The 21562-nt window shown below is 45.9% G+C and overlaps 1 protein-coding gene across 1 annotated transcript in view; it reads right to left on the bottom strand.

Moving 5' to 3' along the window:
• Positions 1 to 12562, bottom strand: part of LOC107123423 (zinc finger protein 721-like) — a 112666-nt gene extending 100104 nt beyond the window's left edge. Inside the window, exons 1-6 of the mRNA XM_015426670.1 lie at positions 12493 to 12562; positions 8952 to 9078; positions 6189 to 6271; positions 5849 to 5975; positions 4583 to 4780; positions 3910 to 4104 (exon numbers count right to left, since the gene is read on the bottom strand). Of these exons, the coding sequence (XP_015282156.1) occupies positions 3910 to 4104; positions 4583 to 4780; positions 5849 to 5975; positions 6189 to 6271; positions 8952 to 9078 (730 nt within the window). The 5' untranslated portion in view covers positions 12493 to 12562. The remainder of the gene's footprint in view (positions 1 to 3909; positions 4105 to 4582; positions 4781 to 5848; positions 5976 to 6188; positions 6272 to 8951; positions 9079 to 12492) is intronic.
• Positions 12563 to 21562: the final 9000 nt, after the last annotated feature.

The raw sequence follows: 21562 nt of genomic DNA, 5'->3' as shown, positions 1-21562 counted from the left end.
AATAAAGAAGGCCAATGCTATGCTGGGGATTATTAGGAAGGGTATTGTAAACAGATCAGCCAATATCATAATGCCCCTATATAAATCAATGGTGAGACCTCATTTGGAATACTGTGTGCAGTTCTGGTCACCACACCTTAAAAGGGATATTATAGCTTTGGGAAAAGTGCAGAAAAGGGCAACTCGAATGATAAAAGGGTTGGAACACTTTCCCTATGAGGAAAGGTTAAAGCGCTTAGGGCTCTTTAGCTTGGAGAAAAGACGACTGAGGGGTGACATGATTGAGGTTTACAAGATTATGCATGGGAAAGAACAGGTAGAGAAAGAGGTACTTTCCCCCCTTTCTCACAATACAAGAACTCGTGGGCACTCCATGAAATTGCTGAGCGGTCAGGTTAGAATGGATAAAAGGAAGTACTTCTTCACCCGAAGAGTGATTAACACTTGGAATTCACTGCCACAGGAGGTGGTGGCGGCTACAAGCATGGACGGCTTCAAAAGGGAATTAGATAAGCATATGGAGCAGAGGTCCATCAGTGACTATTAGCCACAAGGTATAGATAGGGACTCTGGGGCAAGGGATGCTCTCTTCTTGGTGCTTGGGGGGGGTCAACAGTGGGAGGGCTTCTAATGTCCTGGCCCCACTGGTGGACCTCTTGATGGCACCTGGTATTTTTGGCCACTGTGTGATACAGAGTGTTGGACTGGATGGGCCTTTGGCCTGATCCAACATTGGCGTCTCTTATGTTCTTATGTTTTGGTGGCATGACTGAGAAGGCCCTTTCTTGGGTTGCCTCCCACAGAGCTTCAGACCATAAATCAAGTAAATAAAACAGGATACATATAAACATGCTAACTAGTACTGATTTCTGCACGGTGTGAACAGATAAGGACATAAGAAGAGCCTGCTGGATCAGACCAGCGGTCCATCTAGCCCAGCATCCTGTCTCACGGCCAACCCATTCTTCTCGAGGGCCAACAACAGGGCATAGAGGCCGAGGCCTTCCCCTGATGCTGCCTCCTGGCTCTGGGATTCAGAGGATTTGTGCCTCTGAAGGTGGAAATTCCCCCTCAGTCACCATGGGCTAGTAGCCACTGAAAGTCCCATCTTCCCCGAATCTGTCTTATCCCCTTTTAAAGCTGTTTATTCCTGTGGCCGTCACTACATCCTCTGGTCCCACATTTTAATCACTCCCTGTCCCCTCTGCTCAAAAATATGAAATCGCCTGATTTTGAAAGCTCAGGCGACATGGCTGCTATCAAATACAAAAGATTTCTGTTACTCTGTGTGTGGCAAAATGTATAGGGGCAATCAGGGCTTTTTTGGTAGAAAAAGCCCAGCAGGAACTCATTAGCATAATAGGCCACACCCAACAGTAGAAACTCATTAGCATATCAAGCCACACCCCCATGTTACCAGAAGTGTGGTCATCCAGCCACACCCACCTTTTGTTTCTTATTCTGTTTACTTTGTTGTCAAAACCCTGGGCTTTTTTTGTAGCAGGAACTCCTTTGCATGTTAGGCCACACACCCCTAATGTAGCCAATCCTAATGAGTGTCTGCTGTTAGGTGTGGCCTATTATGCTAATGAGTTCCTGCTGGGCGTGGCCAACTCAGGAGCCAGCCGGAACTCCGTTCCTGTGCGTTCCTGTCCAAAAATAGCCCTGATGGGCAGTATGGGTCCACAGTCAACAGAAAATCTTTTCACACTGTGAGCATTTAGATATGTCGTCGAAGGCTTTCGTTTGCACTTTAGTTTTATCGCCATCTAATGAATGTTTTATATTGACTGGTTGTGTTTTAAATGATGTTTTAAATGATGTTTTATCTCTTATTGTGAATGTATACTGCTTGTCAGTTCTTGGAAGCCGCCCTGAGCCTGCCTGGCGGGGAAAGAGCGAAATAAATAAATAAATAAATAAATAAATAAATTTCACGGCTGGAGTGTTCATTAGTGTCGTAGATTTAGAATTCCGAAACAGAGGATCCTAGATACCGAGAAACAGGCTATCTGTTCTCTTGAACACAAAACCTGCTCCCCCCATTTAGCATTTGGTACCTTTCCAGAATACGGACTGCCTGCTGCTTACCTTTCCCAGATTACCTCACCCCAGTCACGCCACTCTTTTATGTTAGCAAGATTTAATGTTTTACCCACAGCGGCATTGTCTGGGAGGTCTGCCAACACTCCCTATCGAGAAAGACTTTGCCCATGTCAAGGAAGGCACCCAGAAACGACAGCCCATGTTCGACTTCATTGTGATTTTTGTGAGGAAGTGTGGGACCGTATAATTAAACCTATTGCGTCTAACTTTCACGGTCTATCTGAGGCAAAGTTAGTATCTCTTTTACCATCTGACCGATGTTCCCACATTACAAGTTCAGTTGCACGGTACCTTCTGGTTGCCATAACAATCGGGGAGCAAAAATCTAGCTCTTTTATGTGATGCTTGATGGTTTTTATCATTGTAATTTTCTGTAAACTGGCCATGTTGTACCTTTTTTTTCTTTTTACGCCAATGAAGGTATTTGGATTGGAGTTGTTGTGGATTTTCTGGGCTGTCTGGCCATGGTCTTGGCATTGTAGGACCTGACGTTTCGCCAGCAGCTGTGACTGGCATCCTGAGAAGGTTCTTTTGCATACAGATTGGCTGTTGAAATTCTGACCTTATCTGTAGTGCTATTGTAAGATGTAGAGCCTTTTGTGCTTTTCAGGACAGGAAACCAAGCCCTATTTATTTTTAAACTGTCTTCTTTCCTGTTGAAATTGTGTTTATGATTATGAATTGCAATGGCTTCCCTGTGAAATCTGACATGGTAATTGGATGTGTTGTCCAGCCTTTCAGTGTCTTGGAATAAGACAGGCTATGTTCAGCCACTGCTGATTTTTCAGGTTGGCCCAGTCTGCAGTGTCTTTCATGTTCTTTTATTCTTGTCTGAATGCTATGCTGTGTGGTCCCAATGTAAACCTGTCCACAACTGCATGGTATGCAGTATACTCCTGCAGGAAAGCTCCTCCATTAGCATGTCACAGCGTGGGAAACTCCTACAAGATAATGACTCAGCCCTACCCCACCTTCCTGAGTAGATATAAATTACCTGCCTACCATTTTTCTTCTCACCTTGACAGCGAGTACTCCATCTTTCTGTGTTGTACCTCTGAGGATAGTAAATACAAAATAAATTGCTGAAAAAGTTCACAAAAAAAAAAAATGTAATACATTGAACAAGGACGAACACTTCTCGAGTCTATCTGCGTTCGTTTCGAGTGATCTTTCTCAATCTCAGTCTTCAATATTCAATGAACTTCTGCAATTCAATGCACCACAAGGGTATCCAAAACATTCAAAATGGCTCACACAGCTCCTACACACTGATTCTTTTACATGGACACAGCTCCTACACACTGATTCTTTTACATGGACTTCAATTAACTTCTGCAATTCAATGCACCACCCTTGTGGTGCATTGAATTGCAGAAGTTAATTGAATATTGAAGACTGAGATTGAGAAAGATCACTCGAAACGAACGCAGATAGACTCGAGAAGTGTTCGTCCTTGTTCCTGTGCTGTATACCTGCTAGCACCTGCTGGAAAACAAATATTAAATTACATCTTTGATATTTGAAATGTATTACATCTTTATATTTTTGTGAACTTTTTCAGCAATTTATTTTGTATTTACTATACTCTATTTGCTGTACCCCATAGTCTATATGTACCTCTGAGGATGCCAGTCAGAGCTGCTGGCGAAACGTCAGATCCTACAATGCCAAGACCATTGCCATACAGCCTGGAAAACCTACAACAACTAAAGCATTTAGATACTTGCTCTCATATGTGCATTCTCCCATAAGCACAGAAGCTTGATTTAGAACTCAGCCGTCTCCCACACCCACTGCACTTACTCCTTTCTTTTCCTTTCCCCATTTTTTCTTGGACAGGGATCTCCTGGAAGTCGCTGCCCTGAAAGGCAGAGGAGTCACTCCCTATTTCCTGTTTTATTTCAATTTTCCACATCGGCTCCTCGGTTATATATCCTGCTCCTTCCAGTGTCATCTCATGTGATTCTCCTTCATTCTTGCTTTCCCAAATATCACCCTCTGGAATAAAGAGAGAAAACTGGTAAGGCCCCAAAGCCTCTTACCTGGGAACAAAACCACTCGACTGCTGTTAACAATGAACATAGGGCACTGAATAGCATTGATTTCTGCCCTGGTTGGATTCTCTTGTGGGCAGTGAGGCTGTTCCTGAAAACAATACTCCTTTCGGACTATGAGCATTTAAAAGTACCCTAATTTACATTCTACAATGAGCATTAAAACTGAATTTACAGCTGTAGCATTCCATACACACACGGCACCAACGCTCCCTCTAAGCTGTGGAGTCTTGTGAGCAAAACTTCTACTTTGTGATCTACTGGCATTAAAGTTGTGTGAGAGAGATTTGGCTACTGCATAAACTAGTTTTCTCTGAAGCCCTCCTTCCTGAGCTAAGACAAATATCTGCGAGCTGGAGGCTAAAAAACTGTGAGCTGGCTCACACTCACTCAACTTAGAGGGAACACTGCACGGCACTTACTCTTTTCCTTTCCTTCATCTGTTTTTTCCTGGATTGGGAATTTATGAAAATTTGCATCCTGCAAAGCAAAGGATTTATTCTCCCTCTTCCGTTTCACTTCTGTTTTCCTCCTCGGCTGATCCCCCCCACTCAGCTTGACTCTGTCCAACAAAATCGCATTCGGCCTTCCCTCCTTCTTGCTCTCCCGCATGTCACCTTCTGGAATAAAGAAGAACCAATGAAATCCCAGAAGAGAAACAGAGCTTCTTATCAGCGGATAAAACCAGGCAACGGCTTAATCACGGGGATAGATTTTTTTAAAAAAAGATATCTTATATTTATTTGATTTACAACCCCAACATAACCTATATTTCAGTTCATTAGATGTTTAGCATGTACTTCATCAATTAACCCTCTCTCCACCCAAGCAGCCCACAGTGCTCAGAAACAGTTGTGGCCCACACTCATTTCCTCAAAAGGCATTAGAGCAGGGGTGTCAAACATAAGGCCCGGGGGCCGGAACAGGCCCATCCAGGGCTCTTAAGCGGCCCGTGAGCAACTAGTGCAAGGGAGGGAACGGGAGAAGGCTCAGGGGGAAGCGGGCAGAGCCACTCCGACTGTGGCTTCAGCACAGCAAAACAACCTTCTCTACAACAGGCAAGCAGTGTGGGAGCGTCTGCCCAGTGCTGCACCACTGGATCTCCAGTCCCCCCATATAGGTTTTCCTTTGCACTCCCCTCCTGTACCCATGAGGCCCTGAACTAAACAGTACAACAACTCGGAGCTCACCGGCTGCTGTCCTTTATACAGCTTGTATCTCCAGTAACTGACATTATGTTTTACGGCACACATGGCCCGGCCCGGCCAAAGTGACGAAGACAGCTGTGTTTCTCGTAAGCTTATGCTGCAATAAAGCTTGTCAGTCTTAAAGGTGCTGCTGGGCTTTTTACTATTTTGCAGCAACAGACTAACACGGCAAGCTAGTGTCCTGGCCCCACTGCTGGACCTCCTGATGGCCCCTGGTATGTTTGGCCACTGTGTGTCACAGGGTGTTGGACTGGATGGGGCATGGGCCTGATCCAGCATTGGCTTCTCTTATGTCTTTATGACTTGATGACACTTTCCACCACCATCAACATGGCGCAGGCTAGCCTTATCTCATCAGTTCTTGGAAGCTAAGCATGGTCTCCCCTGGTTAGTAATTGGATGGGAAACCACCACTACATTATAACGGCTTTCAAAGTTTAAAACAAAGAGGGTCCAAAAGGGTCCAAAAGGAAGCCTTACCCAGAGAGGCCACCATCCCATAATTCTCTAGCATGACTTCCCTGTGCAGAGCTCTTTGGCCTGCGTCCAGCAGAGCCCACTCCTCCTCGGTGAAATGCACGGACACCTCCTTCAAGGTCAGCAGACCCTAAAAGAGAATTTAAAAAGAATATGTCGACTCAGAGATGATATCGTCATCCGTCCCCCATCCCAAGTACAATCCTGGGCCTCTCTTGCAGGACGGAAACCTCTGAGACAGGAATTTTGCTCACCGGGAAGGGAAGAAAGTTTCATTCAAGCTCAAGGCAAGGTGCAGGGGAAAGAGATGCCCAGGGGGTTGAGGGCTAGATCCCTCTCTTACGTGATCTGGCTGCGCAGGGACCGTTTCGCCTCCAGCATAACCCGGTGTTGACCTTGAAGGCGTTTCGGGGGATGCTCCTCCATCTGTGAGGGAAACCACCGTGATGGGGAAAGACTGTAACCTTTATAAATATTTTGTACTTTGTTAACACACACTTTAAATTTCAGTACCTTATGCAGAAAGAGAAGAAGAAAATTCCCTTATCACATTGGCGCCTGGGCATAATTCAAAGTACTGGTTTGGATTTTTTTTATTATTATTATTTCTTCTGGAGAAACAGGGGAAAAGGAACGGGGGCGGGGGACATAAAACCCAGCAACGAAACAAGATTTTTAATAAAGGGAAAAAAGATATAAAGTAAAGACAGAAACAGAACAACAATGGTTGTGGATCTACAAATAAGTTTCTATAAATGGTTTCCAAATATCAAAAATTAAGTACATACATTTGGATCTAAAACTTTTAAAGTATTCAGTCTGGAGAAGGGGAGGTTGAGGGGGGACATGAGTGCTCTAAGCATTTGAAGAGCTGTCACTTAGAGGAGGGCAGGGAGCTGTTCCTGTTGGCAGCAGAGGAGAGGACTCGCAAGAATGGGTTTAAATTAAGGGTGTGAGTTGTGCAACAGTGGAATCAGCTGCCTAGGGAGGTGGTGAGCTCCCCCTCACTGGCAGTCTTTAAGCAGCGGCTGGACAAACACTTGTCAGGGATGCTCTAGGCTGATCATGCACTGATAACGACAAAAATACTACAATTGAGCATACATATATTCATAAATTCTCTATAACAAAATTACATTCTAAATATAGCATAACAATAATTTCATGTCTTTATAGATGATAACAATGATGAAATGATGGACGAAACTCTCCGGAATAGCTTCCGTTTCGTGAGCCTTCTTCTTACATCAATCATCCTATTAAATATATATTACAGTCATTGTTTCATCAAGGAATAAACCAAGCCTATTTTAAAACTATTCCCACCACTTCATACATACAGTCAGTTGTCTTCTTCACTTCACTGAGCAGGGGGGTGGACTAGATGGCCTATACGGCCCCTTCCAGCTCTGTGGTTCTATGAATGCTCAGAGAAGAGACGTCACCCAAGGAAATCTGGATATTGTAATATCCCTGTATAGATCTATGGTGCGGCTGCATTTGGAATAGTGTGTATAGTTCTGGTCTCTGTATCTCTAAAAGGACATTGCAGAGCTGGAAAAAGTACAGAGGAGGGCAACCCAGAGGATGAAGGGGTTGAGGCACTTTCCCCATGAGGAAAGGCTGAAGAGTCTGGGACTTCTCAGTTTGGAAAAGGGATGACTGAGGGTGGACATGATAGGGGTTTATAAAATAATGCATTGGCTGGAGAGAGTTGACAAAGAGAACTTTTTCTCCAGCTCCTAAACTACTAGAACCTGAGGGCATCCAATGAAGCTGACGGGCAGTAGGTTCAGGAGGGACAAAAGGAAATACAACTTTACACAGATTTGCTGCCAGAGGATGTAGTGATGGGCACAGGCATAAACTGGGATTAGATAGATTCACGGAGGATAAGTATCAATGGCTACTAGCCCTGGTGACTGAGGGGAACCACCACATTCAGAGGCACAAATCCTCTGAATCCCAGACTCAGGAGGCTACATCAGGGGAAGGCCTCAGCCTCTATGCCCTGTTGTTGGCCATCCACAGGAACTGGTTGGCCACTGTGTGAGACAGGATCCTGGTCTAGATGGGCCACTGGTCTGATACAGCAGGGCTCTTCTTTTATTCTTACGAAGGCCTCAGCCTCTGTGCCCTGTTGTTGGCCCTCCAGAGGAACTGGTTGGCCTCCGTGTCAGACAGAATGCTGGTCTAGATGGACTATTGGGTCTGACCCAGCAGGGCTCTTCTTATGAAGGCCTCGGCCTCTATGCCCCTCTTAGAATCATAGAGTTGGAAGGGACCTCCAGGGTCATCCAATCCAATCCCCCCTCACAATTAAGGACATTCACAACTACCTCCCCCCCCACACACACCCAGTGACCCCTGCTCCATCCCCAGAAGATGGGAGGGGGAACCCTCCAGGATCCCTGACCAAAATGGCCTGGAGGAAATTGCTTCCTGACCCCTAAGAGGCTATCGGCATTTTCCCAGGGTGCTTAAGAAAGGGCCACGAGAACTAAGCACTGAGGCAACCCTTCCTGCCCTCCCTTCTTCTGATCTGCCTAAGTTCACAGAATCGGCATTGCTGTCAGATGGTCATCTGGCCTCTGTTTGAAAACCTCCAAAGAAGGAGAGCCCACCAGAGGCTCTCTTCTTATGTTCTTACAGAAAATGAGAGAGAGCGAGAGAGACAGAGAAGGTTTTATGCTAATTTGGCATACCCCGCCGTCTTCTGTAAGCCGCCCAGAGCCTGTTTACAGGGTGGGTGGGGTATAAATATAAGTATAAAGAAAGAAAGAGAGGAGGAGGAGGAGGAGATTGGATTTATACCCTGCCCTTCACTCTCAGCGCGGCTTACAAACTCCTTTCCCTTCCCCTCCCCACAACAGACACCCTGTGAGGTAGGCGGGGCTGAGAGAGCTCTGACAGAAACTGCCCTTTCAAGGACAGCTCTGACAGAACTATGGCTTGCCCAAGGTCACCCAGCAGCTGCGAGTGGAGGAGTGGGGAATCAAACCCGGTTCTCCCAGATTAGAGTCCGCGCACTTAACCACTACACCAAAGAAAGAGGCAGAGAGGCACATACAAAGAGAGATTTGAAATATGCTTCCTTAATCCTTACCCACGGGAATGGTACTTTGGTCTCCAACATGCAAAATCCCCCCGGACGGCAGGCCCTGTCCACTGTCAGATGGAGAATCCTGTGCCACACAGAAATTGGCAGCTGCTTCTCCCGACAGGCCCCGCATCTGAAGCAGAAAGGAAAGTCCCACCAAAGCAGTGGGGAGAGGAGTTAGGGAAGGAAAGGGCGGGGAGGGGGGAGGAGTCGATCAGGGCCCTGCGAGACCTTATTCAGTCCCGCAGGGCCTGCAAAACGGAGCAGTTCTGCCAGGTTTCTGGTTGAGGCAGCGGGTGTCCACACCAACGCTCCCTCTAAGCTGTGGAGTCTTGTGAGCAAAGATTCTACTTTGTGAGCTCCTGGCGTTAAAGTTGTGAGCGAGCGATTTGGCTACTGCATAAATTAGTTTGTTCTAGAGTCCTCCTTCCTGAGCTAAGACAAAAATGTGTGAGCTGGAGGCTGGGAAACTGAGCTAGCTCACGCTAACTCAGCTTAGAGGGAACACTGGAACGCCACACACGGCCACCCCGGAGGTTGCTGTCTCCCACCTACCGGCCATCCATCGGTAACCGGTCATTTCCACTTGTATTAATGGGTCGGAACTTTCACCAGTAGCGATAACCACTGATTTTAAATGTTTATATTGTGTTTTTAAACTTTATTGTAACTGTTGAGATATGACGTGACCAGTGTTCCCTCTAAGCTGAGTTAGTGTGAGCTAGCTCACAGTTTTCTAGCCTCCGGCTCACACATTTTTGTCTCCGCTCAGGAAGGATGGCTCCAGAGCAGACTAATGCATGCAGCAGCCAAATCGCTCACTCACAGCTTTAATGCCAGTAGCGCACAAAGTAGAATTTTTGCTCACAAGACTCCACAGCTTAGAGGGAACATTGGATGTGACCCGCCCTGAGCCCACTCACGGGATGGGCAGGATACAAATTCAAAGAATAAATAAATAACAAGAATACAAACATGACTAACTCATCAGCAACAAAAACCAAGGGATGGGGAATTCTGGGAACATCCCTGTCAGCTGGCTAAAATCCAGGCTGAGCTTCCACTTTTTGTTTCTGTGACAGGTATAAACAGAAGAGGAGTTGGGTTGTATACCCCACCCTTCACTACCCAAAGGAGTCTCAGAGCGGCTTACAATCTCCTTTCCCTTCTTCTCCCCACAACAGACACCCTGTGAGCAATGTTCCCTCTAAGCTGTGGAGTCTTGTGAGGAAAAACTCTACTTTGTGAACTACTGGCAGGGGTCATTTCGTAGAAAAAGAGCTAGGGGAACTCATTAGCATAACTCATTAGCATATGCCACACACCCTAACATCACCGGAAGTGTGTCATAAGGCCGCAAGGAAGCCCCGCGAAGGCCCTCCCTGGCCCCAGGCAGGCAGGGGTGGGGAGAGGCAGGGAGGAAGTAACTTACCCTCCCTCTTCTCCTGCCTCCTCCTGGCTGAATGAGGGCCGGAAGCGGGGTGGCCGGAAGCAGGGGGCGGGGCTTCGTCATGTGCCCCTCACCCAGGGGAACTGTGTTCCCCCGCGTTCCCCCCCGAAATGACCTCTGGCTACTGGCATTAAAGTTGTGAGCAAGCAATGTGGCTGCTGCATCAATTAGTTTGCTCTGGAGCCATCCCTTCCTGAGCCAAGGCAAAAATGTGTGAGCCGGAGGCTAAAAAACTGTGAGCTAGCTCACACTAACTCAACTTAGAGGGAACACTGCCTGTGAGGTAAGATGGGGCCGAGAGAGCTCTGAGAGAAACTGACTGGCCCACGGTGGCTTCATGTGGATAAATAATATCCACATTAAAAATAAATAAATAAATAAAATGTAGAGGAGTGGGGAATCAAACCCGACTCTCCAGATGAGAAGAGCTGGTTTTTATACTCTGCTTTTCTCTACCCAAAGGAGTCTCGAAGCAGCTTACAATTGGCTTCCATTTCTCTCCCCACAACAGGCACCTTGTGAGGCAGGTGGGTCAGAGAGAGAACTGTGACTGACGGACTCAAGGTCACCCAGCTGGCTTCCTGTGGAGAAGTGGGGAATTATACCTGGGTCTCCAGAGTCTGCTGCTCTGAACCACACGAGACTTGTAAGACGGAGCTGTTCCGCCAGGCCTTTGGCTGAGGGAGCGGACGTCTCTATGTGGCCTCCTTGAGGTGGCTGTCATCCGCCCACCTATCAAACCAAATCATAGGGAACCCCCACAGCCAGCTGATTTGTTAGACGTGTGACTATGTTTTAATGTTTTTTATTTTCAAACTGTTCAAATTGTTTAATTTTAATTGGGTTTATTGTATGTTTTATGATGTTACCTGCTCACGGGATGGGTGGGCTATAAATACAAATAATACATAATAAATAAATAAATAAATAAATAAAATACGCCACGCTGGCTCTCTTGGGCAAGGCCAGAAGTGTGAGCTAAAGGACTCTTGGACAAACCATGGGACTGAGAGGGCTAGATCAGTGGGCCCAGGACAGGATGTTGTCAGGGTGCTAGTTTTGTTCTGTTACTTAGGCTGTATTTTTGTCTATTTAAACTGTTTCTTAAAATTGCATTTCACTATTTTTTTCTACGACACTGGGGAGGGGGAATCCCCCACTGGGGAGAAAAAAACGGGAGACATTAAGAATCAGAATCCCATCAAACCAGTAGTGTAAAAAAGGCACTAAAAATACCCCCTCCCCCCAAAAAAAGAATTAACAGACAAGATAAAACTTTAGTTAAAAGGCAAGGTAACCAGAAATGCTTTGGCCTGGTGCATAAAAGATGGAAAGGCTCTACAACATAGAATAAATTGAACACTCTCCTAGATGTCTCAAACAATGTGGCCAATTAGCAGACTACTTACACTGTTGGTGGCCATGTAAAACGATACAAAAATTTTGGGAAGAAGTACTTAAGGTGATTGGTGAAATGATATCTATACAAATATCTCAAAAACCAGAGATGATATTGTTGGGAAAATGGGACACAAACCAAATGACATCAAGACAGAGAGAAACTGCTTCTCTACTGTTAACAATACCAAAATCAATGATAGCAATAGAATGGATAGGAGAAAAACCTCCCACAGTGCAACAATGGCTCATAAAGATATGGGTTTATTTTGAGTAAATTATCATTCAATTTGTATAAAAATTCTGCTGCACAATACGAGAAAAAAAGTGGTATCAGTTTGGTTCCCAATTATAAGTTATTTAATGGAAAAAGATATTCTTCCAAGGAACACTCTGTATCATAATATGATCTACTTTTAAACAAAGTTTACTGTGAACTGTTTGAGGTATATGTTGGTTATGTTGTAAAATAAAAATTATAAATAATTTTTTAAAAAAAGATGGAAAGGCTCTACAATGCAATCCTAAGCCATTTATGTGCACATGAAGCCTTACATCCAAAATAAAACTTTGTTGGTCTTAAAGGTGCCGCTGGACGCAAACTTTGTTCCGGTGTCAATTCTACGTACCTCTGCTTGGGGATACGACGTAATAAAACTGCTGATCTGAATCGAGCCACTGTACCTGAAATGCTCTCACCTGCCTTTCCTGCTTCTCATCCTCTGCCTGACTCAAGAGAAAGACTTCTGCCAAGGCCACTGCTTGGAAACTGGTCTCCGGCCCACATCCTCTGACCCAGCTCTCCATCGCCGGGGGCAGGACGGCCAGGAACTGCTCCAGGATCACCAGGTCCAGCATCTCCTTCTTGGTGTGCCTCTCCGGCTTCAGCCACTGGCGGCAAAGATCGTGGAGTCGGCGGCGAACCTCTCGGGGGCCCTCGGCCCCTTGGTAGCGGAACTGCCTGAAGCACTGGCGCCGGGCTTCTAAACTGGAGGTTTCCTCCCCCAGTATCTTCTGCACCGTCCTTTCCCAGAATTCCCCTCTGCTCCCAATGTCAACAGCATGAAGGCCTTCCACCCCTTCGAGGCCTGCTGCATTTCCGGCCATCTCCGTATGCCAAGCTGTCCTCCAACAGTACCCTAGAATAATCTCACTTGGCTTCCTTCCTAAGTCCAGAACTCACTTGACAGGAGTGGCTTAGGTTCTGAGAGACCAAAACTTCATTCTGTGTGCGGATTTCTGTCAGGAGGTTGGGTTTTTAAAAAAAAACAAAAACACCAAGGTGATGTGGATGGTTCCAGCAAGTGACTAGTCCCCTCCCTACAGGAAAGAAAGCAAAACAGTATTTATTTAGAACGTTTTAATGCCATCTTCCCACCCAATCAGAGTCCACAAGGTGGCAAACGTGAAAAAAACCACACATTAAAACATTTGAGCAATTAAAAGCACGCTTAAAATTATAAAGTCCTTCAAGTAAAAACACATAAACGCACTAGAAGGAGAGCCGGCAATTGGTACTGAAGGTATGCCAGACGGATCGGAAAAGTCTGGTGAAAGATATTGAAAGAGGGAGACCCTGCGAGGGAGTTCCAAAGTTTTGGTGCCACAACCAAGAAAGCCCTTCCTCGGGTTGCCAACTATCTAGCTTCAGATGGCAAGGGCAGCCAAAGCAAGGCCTCCCAAAAATGACCAGAGTGTAGGGGCAGGTACATATGGACACAAAGTGTGTGTAGGGAAAATGTTCCTTTATTTGAAGCTCACTCAGTGCTATCCTAAGAACTCTTTCCTGGCCGTTAGCCCCATTGAATAGACTTGAGTAGGATTCTGAGTAGACTTTCTTAAGATTCCTCTTACTGTCTAAGGCACCGGTTCCCAAAGTGGGCAATCCTGCCCCCACGGGGGCGTTGGAACAATCCAGGTGGGCTGGAACGATCCAGGTGCAGATCCACAAACTACATCTTTCTGTCCACTTCTTGAAGGTAGATTTCCAGGGGGGGTACTGAGCAGTGTTCCCCCTAGTGGCAATGAGTTAGTGTGAGCTAGCTCACAGTTTTTTAGCCTCCGGCTCACACATTCTTGTCTTAGCTCAGGAAGGAGGGCTCCAGAGCAAACTAATCTATGCAGTAGCCAAATCGCTCGCTCACAGCTTCGGTGGCTCACAAGACACCACAGCTTAGAGGGAACATCGGTACTGAGTACTTTCTTTTCTGAAAAGGGGGTGGTAGGCCAAATAAGTTTGGGAACTTCTGGTCTAAGGCCTTCTTTTCTGCTCAAGTCCACTGATATAGTCTCCTTCTGGCCCAGCCAAATTAGAAAAGGTGCAAACTGAATTCAACAATATGCCCAGAAGGCCAACAAAGGTTAAGTTCTACAAAATGGCTCGCACCCACCTTAAATCTACCGAGTCTATGCTGTTTGAAATCATGTTATCATCACATTAACTACTGGTCTTTGTTTCTCAAAGGGTCGTGGGCAATGCTTCCTCTAAGCTGTGGAGTCTTATGGGCAGAAATTCTGCTTTGTGAGCTAGTGGCATTAAAGTTGTGCGTGAGCGATTTTGGCTACTGCATAAATGAGTTTGTTCTGGAGCCATCCCTTCCTGAGCTAAGGCAAAAATCTTTGAGCTGGAGGCTAAAAAACTGTGAGCTAGCTCACACTTACTCAGCTTAGAGGGAACACTGGTTGTGGGGAAGCTCCTCTGTCCCAATAACCTCTGTCACATTCTGAAACCTGTCTTATTATGCACCTAACATTTATATTTGCAACGTATCTTGAATTCTGAACTCTGTCAAGGAGCTCTTCCATCTGGCCCAGAAACACAATCCCCCGCCCACCCCCCCATTCTAGATTTTTTTCTTCTTGGACTTTCTCTGTGGGTCTGCACAGCTACTGGCCTACACACACAGCCAGCTTGTCTACATTGTAGTCATTTTAAATAATCTCCAAACACCCTGGAGAAATCTGATCCTTCCCAGTCTCAGGTTTTGAAGACTTTTCTCTTCCCAGGTCTAATATGACCATTTTGGATTTGCTGAGCAAATTCCCACTTTTCTCTTTCCTCCTCTGCCTCCCCCCCTTTTTTTTTAACTGGACTTTCAGCCTGAAGAATTCAAAAGCTTCTTCAGCGGTCTTGTGATATTTTCGTTGATCCTAACAAAAAGATTTAAATAAATATTTAAAGAACATAAGAAGAGCCCTACTGGATCATTCCAGTGGTCCATCTAGTCCAGCATCCTGTCTCACACACTGGCCAACCAGTTCCTCTGGAGGGCCAACAACAGAGCCTAGAGGCCGAGGCCTTCATAAGTACATCAGAAGAGCCCTGCTGGATCAGACCTGTGATCCATCTAGTCCAGCATCCTGTCTCACACACTGGCCAACCAGTTCCTCTGGACAGCCAACAACAGGACCTAGAGGCCAAGGCCTTCCCCTGATGTTGCCTCCTGGCTCTGGGATTCAGGTGTTTATCGCATCCTTGAATTTCCAAACACCATGACCACAGTGCCACTTTTATTTAGTTACAAAATTTTGAAATTTTATATCTCACCCTATTAGGAGATCAGTGAATAGAAATAAATCCCTGTGTGTTTTCCCTTCCCCCATTAAAAAGCCAGCCTAGTTTGGATGAAGACTGTAGTATAAAGGAACGGTGTGTGTGTGGGGGGGCAGGTTAAGCCAATTTGGTGTAGTGATTAAGAGCGACGGACTCTAATCTGGAGAATTGGGTCTGATTCCCCACTCCTCCACATGCAACCAGTTGGGTGACCTTGGGTCAGTCACAGTTCTCTCAAGAGCAGTTCTGTCAGAGTTCTCTCAGCCCCACCTACCTAACAGTGTGTCTGTTGTGGGGACAGGGAGGGAAGGACATTGTAAGATGCTCTAGGACTCCGAGGGAAGGGCGTGGTAAAAATCCAATCTCTTTTCTCTTCTTCCCAACCCAAAATGGCCTTTCTGAGTTACAATTGGCCCTGTGAGAGAAACCCCGAGACTTCCCCTCTAGCCGTCTCCGTGACTAACTGTACCGAGACAAAGCCCCTTTGTTTGTACCAAGAAATATTGACTCCATCCTGATTTTAAGAGATGCTTTCCCTGTCGATGTGAAAATACCTGGATTTGACCATTCCCACATTCTCTCTTTCAATCGTCTGTCTAGATTCTCACGCTCAAGAGTTCTGATGGAGAGGCGCATGGCTCCCGTCCTGCCTCCACAAGTGGCCCTGGAGAGAAATTTCTTCTTCTGATTTTTTTCCCCCTAGTGACAATGGAACGCAGAAGCCCAATAGAACTTTCCTGGCCCTTTCTATGCATTTTCTGTCCAGGGACAACCATGTGCCATTGCTGACAGAGACAGTAGCTCTATGTTCGGCTTTAGTACCAAGCACGCCTTTCTCCTCATCTTGGCGTCGCTTTCCTAGCATCAGCAAATATGTCCCTTGCCCTTTTGCTGCTATTTCCCCTTCGATTCTCTGTGCCCCGAAGCTCCCTAGCTCCTGTCTTGTTTGGTACCTCTCTGTTTACGGGCGACTCTGTAGTTTTTGGTGTTAAGCCCCAGCAATCCAATTCTGCCGAAGTTCAAGCAGGGCCTGGCGCATTCACACAGAGTCTCCGCTGGTGCCCCAATGCGCTTCCTCCCAACACTACATTTACGCAGTGAGACCCCACAGCTCTCTCTAAAAACATGTCAGAAACCCATCCAAAAAAATCCATGGGTGCAGTCTGAAGTGATGTCCTGAGGAAGAAGAAGAAGAAGAAGAGTTGGTTTTTATACCCCGCTTTTCTCTGCCCTAAAGAGTCTCAAAGTTGGCTTACAATCACCTTCCCTTCCTCTCCCCACAACAGGCAACTTGTGAGGTAGGTGGGGCTGAGGGAGTTCGGAGAGAACTGGGACTGGCCCAGGGTCACCCAGCAGGCTGCATGCAGAGGAACGAGGGAATCAAACTGGGCTCTCCAGATTAGATTCTGCCGCTCTGAACCAATGCTCCCTCTAAGCTGTGGAGTCTTGTGAGCAAAAATTCTACTTTGTGAGCTACTGACATTAAAGTTGTGAGTGAGCAATTTGGCTGCAGCATAAATTAGTTTGCTCTGGAGCCATCCTTCCTGAGCTAAGACAAAAATGCGTGAGCCAGAGGCTAAATAACTGTGAGCTAGCTCACACTAGAGATGTAAAATTTCCGGAAATTTTGAAGCTCGGAAAAAACCCCGGGTTTTTTCCAGTTTTTTTCGGGGGGGAAAGGAAATTTCTGGAAAAATTGAAAAAAATGCTACATTAGCACTTTTTTTGTCTTTTCTAGATTGAAAGTCATTCTGTTACTTTAGGAACAAAATATGACTATGGACATTTTTACTTGGCATGAAATTATCACAACTAGCATATTAAAAATATAGTGTATCCAAACAATTATTACAAAAAGAATACCCGCCCACATGCAAAAACAAAACTGAAACCTTTTTCTTTTCTCGTGACAATAGCACCTCCTAAAGGAAGAAATGCATCTTGTTCTTGCATCGGAGAGTTCAGTTTGTAACCTAGGACTTGCATGTCCTCAGTGCACAGAAATTAGATCAATCTAATACCATAGATATATATATTAGAAATGATTTGGAAAATATTTGAACACCTTGTCTTAAAATATTTTATTCATCATGTTAAAATAAAGCGTTCCATAATCATTTTTTTTTCTTTTCTTTTTTCAATGTTTCCAATTTTTTGGAAAAAAAAAAAAGGCTTCAGGAAAAAAACGGGGGGGGGGAACGGTTTTTTCCCAATTTTTTCCGGTTTTTTTCTGGGCCTTCACATCTCTAGCTCACACTAACTCAGCTTAGAGGGAACACTGCTCTTAACCACTACACCACAGACAAAGGAATACATGTTATGGATCCCCAGTCTTTCCACAGAGGTTCCTGATGGATACTGTGGTTGTATTGATTTGTTTTTATTTAAAACATTTATTAGCCGCCTCTCTACCTGGCAGAACTCGAGAGGGCTTACGATGCAAATTAAACAATTATTTTAGAAAACACAGATCCAGTGGAGTTAGCCGTGTTAGTCTGTTGCTGCATCTGATGAAGAGAGCTATGTTTCTCAAAAGCTTATGTTTGTTAGTCTTAAAGGTGCTACTGGGCTTTTTATACCACTTTAAAAAACATAAAAGTCCACAATCGATCATCTGAATTAGAAGGTTGGTTTTTATACCCTGCTCTTCACTACCCGAAGGAGTCTCAGAGCGACTTACGATCGCCTTCCCTTCCACTCCCCAGAACAGACACCCTGTGAGGTAGGTGGGGCTGAGAGAGCTCTTTCGAGAACCGTGACTGACCCAAGGTCACCCAGCTGGTTTCATTTGGAGGAGTGCGGAATCTAACCCAGTTCTCCAGATTAGAGTCTTAACCACTACACCACAGCTAGCTCTTAGGAGGACTGCCAAAAAAATAAAAACTAACCTAGCCCGATGCAGTCCTGAATAAAATTGTCTTCAACTGCCTCCAAGGAGCTTTGAGTCTCAAAAGCTTATGCCCTCAAAATTTTGTTGGTCTCTAAGTTGTTACTAGACTTGAATCTAGCTGTTCTACTCCCTCCAGAAGATTGAAGGGAAGAGGGTCAGGCGCACCGTCCTGTGGAGGTTGTTCGATAATTGTGGGGGCGCCATTAAAAAGGCACTGAACATTTTACACTACAACATTTATTTACTATAGATATTTATTTGGTTAGCTATAATCCACCTTTCTCGCAGAGCAACACAATAGGAGTTGGACTACGGGAATTCTCTAATGTGCGATACAATAGGAGTTGGACCTTAGAAGTCTGAAAATAAAGAGAAATCTCCAACAGAGCTTAATCAAAGCACGAGCTTTCAAACCATGATTTGTTAAGTGTTCTAGAAACTACACTGTCAGAAGCATACCCACCTCGGGTCTCAGCAAGCAAGGCAGACTATAAATATCCTAAATCAATTCAATAAACATCAGGGGTATGAGTTTTCTTGAGTCACTGCTCACTTCTTCAGATCTCGACTCTTGCTCTTTTCTATGGCTACAGACAGACTAACATAGCTACCCTTCTCTATAAATAAATGTTTGCCAAGAAGGCCCAGGTGGGTCAGGACTCAGAGGACGGGGGTGGTGGTGGTTTTGTGTCTGTGGGGTGCTGCTTTGCCTCCCCCCCCCAGTCGAATTCAAACGGCATGACTGGAAAACAATGTCCCCAAGAATAGTTTATCAGCTCCTTCAGACTTTGGATAGAAGAAGTTTCCTAGCAGAGGAACAAGACTCCAGCAGCACCTTAAAGACTGCCAAAGTTTGTGGCAGGGAATGAGCTTTTGTGAGTCACTGCTCACTTCTTCAGACCTGAAGAAAGACGAGCAGATATGTCTGAAGAAGTGAGCAGTGACTCTGGACAGCTCGTCTCCTGCCGCAAATCTTGTCAGTCTTTCAGGTGCTGCTGGACTCTTGCTCTTTTCTACCGCTACAGACAGACTCACGCTACCGAAAGACTAGCCATCTTGATCAATCTGAAGAAGTGAGCAGTGACTCCCAAAAGCTGCCACAAATGTTGTTTGTCTTTAGGGCCATACTGAACTCTTTCTCTTTTCTCACAAAAGCTCCCCCCCTGCCACAAATGTTGTTTGCCTTTAAGGTGATGCTGGGCTCTTGCTCTTTTTTCCACAAAAGAAAAAAAATGTTGTTTGTCTTTAAGGCGCTCCTGGACTCTTGCTCTTTTCTACTGCTACAGACAGACAGACTGACACGGCTCCCCATCTTGACCCAGCGGAAGAGGCTGCAGGAAAACTCCAGATCTGTCAGCAACGTGGCGGCGGGGAGGGGGGGGGGGAGAGGAGAGAAACAATGGCTTTGTCTTTGCATCCGTCCCAAATCATCCAGTGCCTCCTTGCTTTGTATTTAACTTTTTGGGGTTTTTTTTAAAAAAAAGGATTCCCATCCACTCGTTAACAGATTTGGTGGGGCTGGCGGGGGTGCGGTGGGTTACAGCGCACAAATATGACAATGACATTTCCCCGCCGCCCTCCACCGAGTTAAGTCAGTGGCAAGGTGTGTGCCGGGGGATGGGGGGGTGTCCCTCTGCCCCCCACTTGCCTGCCCGCCTTGCATTGCCCCCGCCTCGCAGGGGGCCCCGAGCGCGTCTCCAACTCACCCAGACCGCGCCTGGTCCGCTGATGCTGCGAGGGGGGAAGTCAAAGGTCACTTTCCCACGGAAGGGGGGGGAGGAGGAGAGGGACAGGAAGTGACCTCCCTCTTCCTTTCTTCCTCGATGCCTTGCTAGGAAGGTGCACTCTCTCCCCTTAACCCTTAATGTCATTGTCGCCGGAAAGCGACGCGACCGGCGGGGGAAGCAGCGCGCGGAACGAGCTGTGTTAGCGAAGGGTGCTTCTCTTTCTCCTTAATAATATGGGGATTTTTTTAAAAAAAAAGTCGTTTTTTATTCGCATTTATCCTTATTGGCGTTGCGCTCTCTTCCTGAGCCTGACTCTCACTGGAAAGCGTAACTGCCCTACCCAAGAGAGTTATTTTAGTGAAGGCTGCGTCTCTTCCTCCTTCATAACATGGGGGGTGTTTTTAGTCATTTTATTTATTTGCTTTTATTAAGTTCAAAACCCTTATTGGCATAGAATCATAACCATACAGTCGCCATTCAGTTCATGGATTTGACACACGGCTTCCTCATTATAAGGCAGTTACAGAACTTGGCGAGCGCTTCAATAACAAATGTGCTTTTATTATTTGCGTTGCGCTCTTAAAGCGTAACTGTCCCAAAGAGAGTTATTTTAGTGAAGGCTGCTTCTCCTTGTATTCATTATTATTTGCGTTGCACTCTCTCACTTCGTGTGACTCTCACTGGAAAGCGTGTTGTTGTTGTTCAGTCGCACAGTCCAGCTCTTCGCGACCCCATGGAACACATCAGGCCAAGCCCTCCTGTCTTCTGTCTGCTCTGGAGTTTGCTCAACTTCATGTCCGTTGCATCGATGACACTGTCTAACCATCTTATCCTTTGCCGTCCCCGTCTTCTTTGACCTTCAATCTTTCCCAGCATCAGGGTCTTCTCCAGTGAGTGCTCCCTTCTCATTTGGTGGCCAAAGTATTTGAGCTTCAGTTTCATTATCTGGCCTTCCAGGGAACAGTCAGGGTTGATTTCTTTTAGGATTGACTGATTTGATCTTCTTGCAGTCCAAGGGACTCTCAAGAGTCTCCTCCAGCACCATAGTTCAAAAGAATCTATTCTTCGGCGCTCGGCCTTCCTTATAGTCCAACTCTCGCAGCCATACATGACAACTGAGAATACCATTGCTTTGACCATGCGGACTTTTGTTGGCAAGGTGATGTCTCTACTTTTTATCATGCTGTTTAGGTTCGCCATCGCTTTCCTCCCAAGGAGCAGGCGTCTTTTAATTTCATGGCTGCAGTCACAGTCTGCGGTGATCTGGGATCCCAGGAACGTGAAGTCTGTCACTACTTCCACGACTTCCCCTTCTATTTGCCAAGGAGTGATGGGGCCGGATGCCATGATCTTAGTTTTTTTGATGTTGAGCTTCAAGCCCACTTTTGCGCTCTCCTCTTTTACCCTGAGCAAGAGGCTCTTTAGGTCCTCTTCACTTTCAGCCATTCGAGTGGTATCATCTGCATATCTGAGGTTGTTGATCTTTTCCCCAGCAATCTATTCTTCAGCACTTGGCCTTCCTTATAGTCCATCTCTTGCAGCCATACATGACTACTGGGAATACCATTGCTTTGACCATGCAGACTTTTGTTGGCAGGG

The sequence above is a fragment of the Gekko japonicus genome, unplaced genomic scaffold (assembly GCF_001447785.1).
Source record: "Gekko japonicus isolate JY-2015 unplaced genomic scaffold, Gekko_japonicus_V1.1 scaffold2302, whole genome shotgun sequence".
NCBI classification, from domain to species: Eukaryota; Metazoa; Chordata; class Lepidosauria; order Squamata; family Gekkonidae; genus Gekko; species Gekko japonicus.
This window is presented reverse-complemented; position numbering and strand designations above follow the sequence as displayed.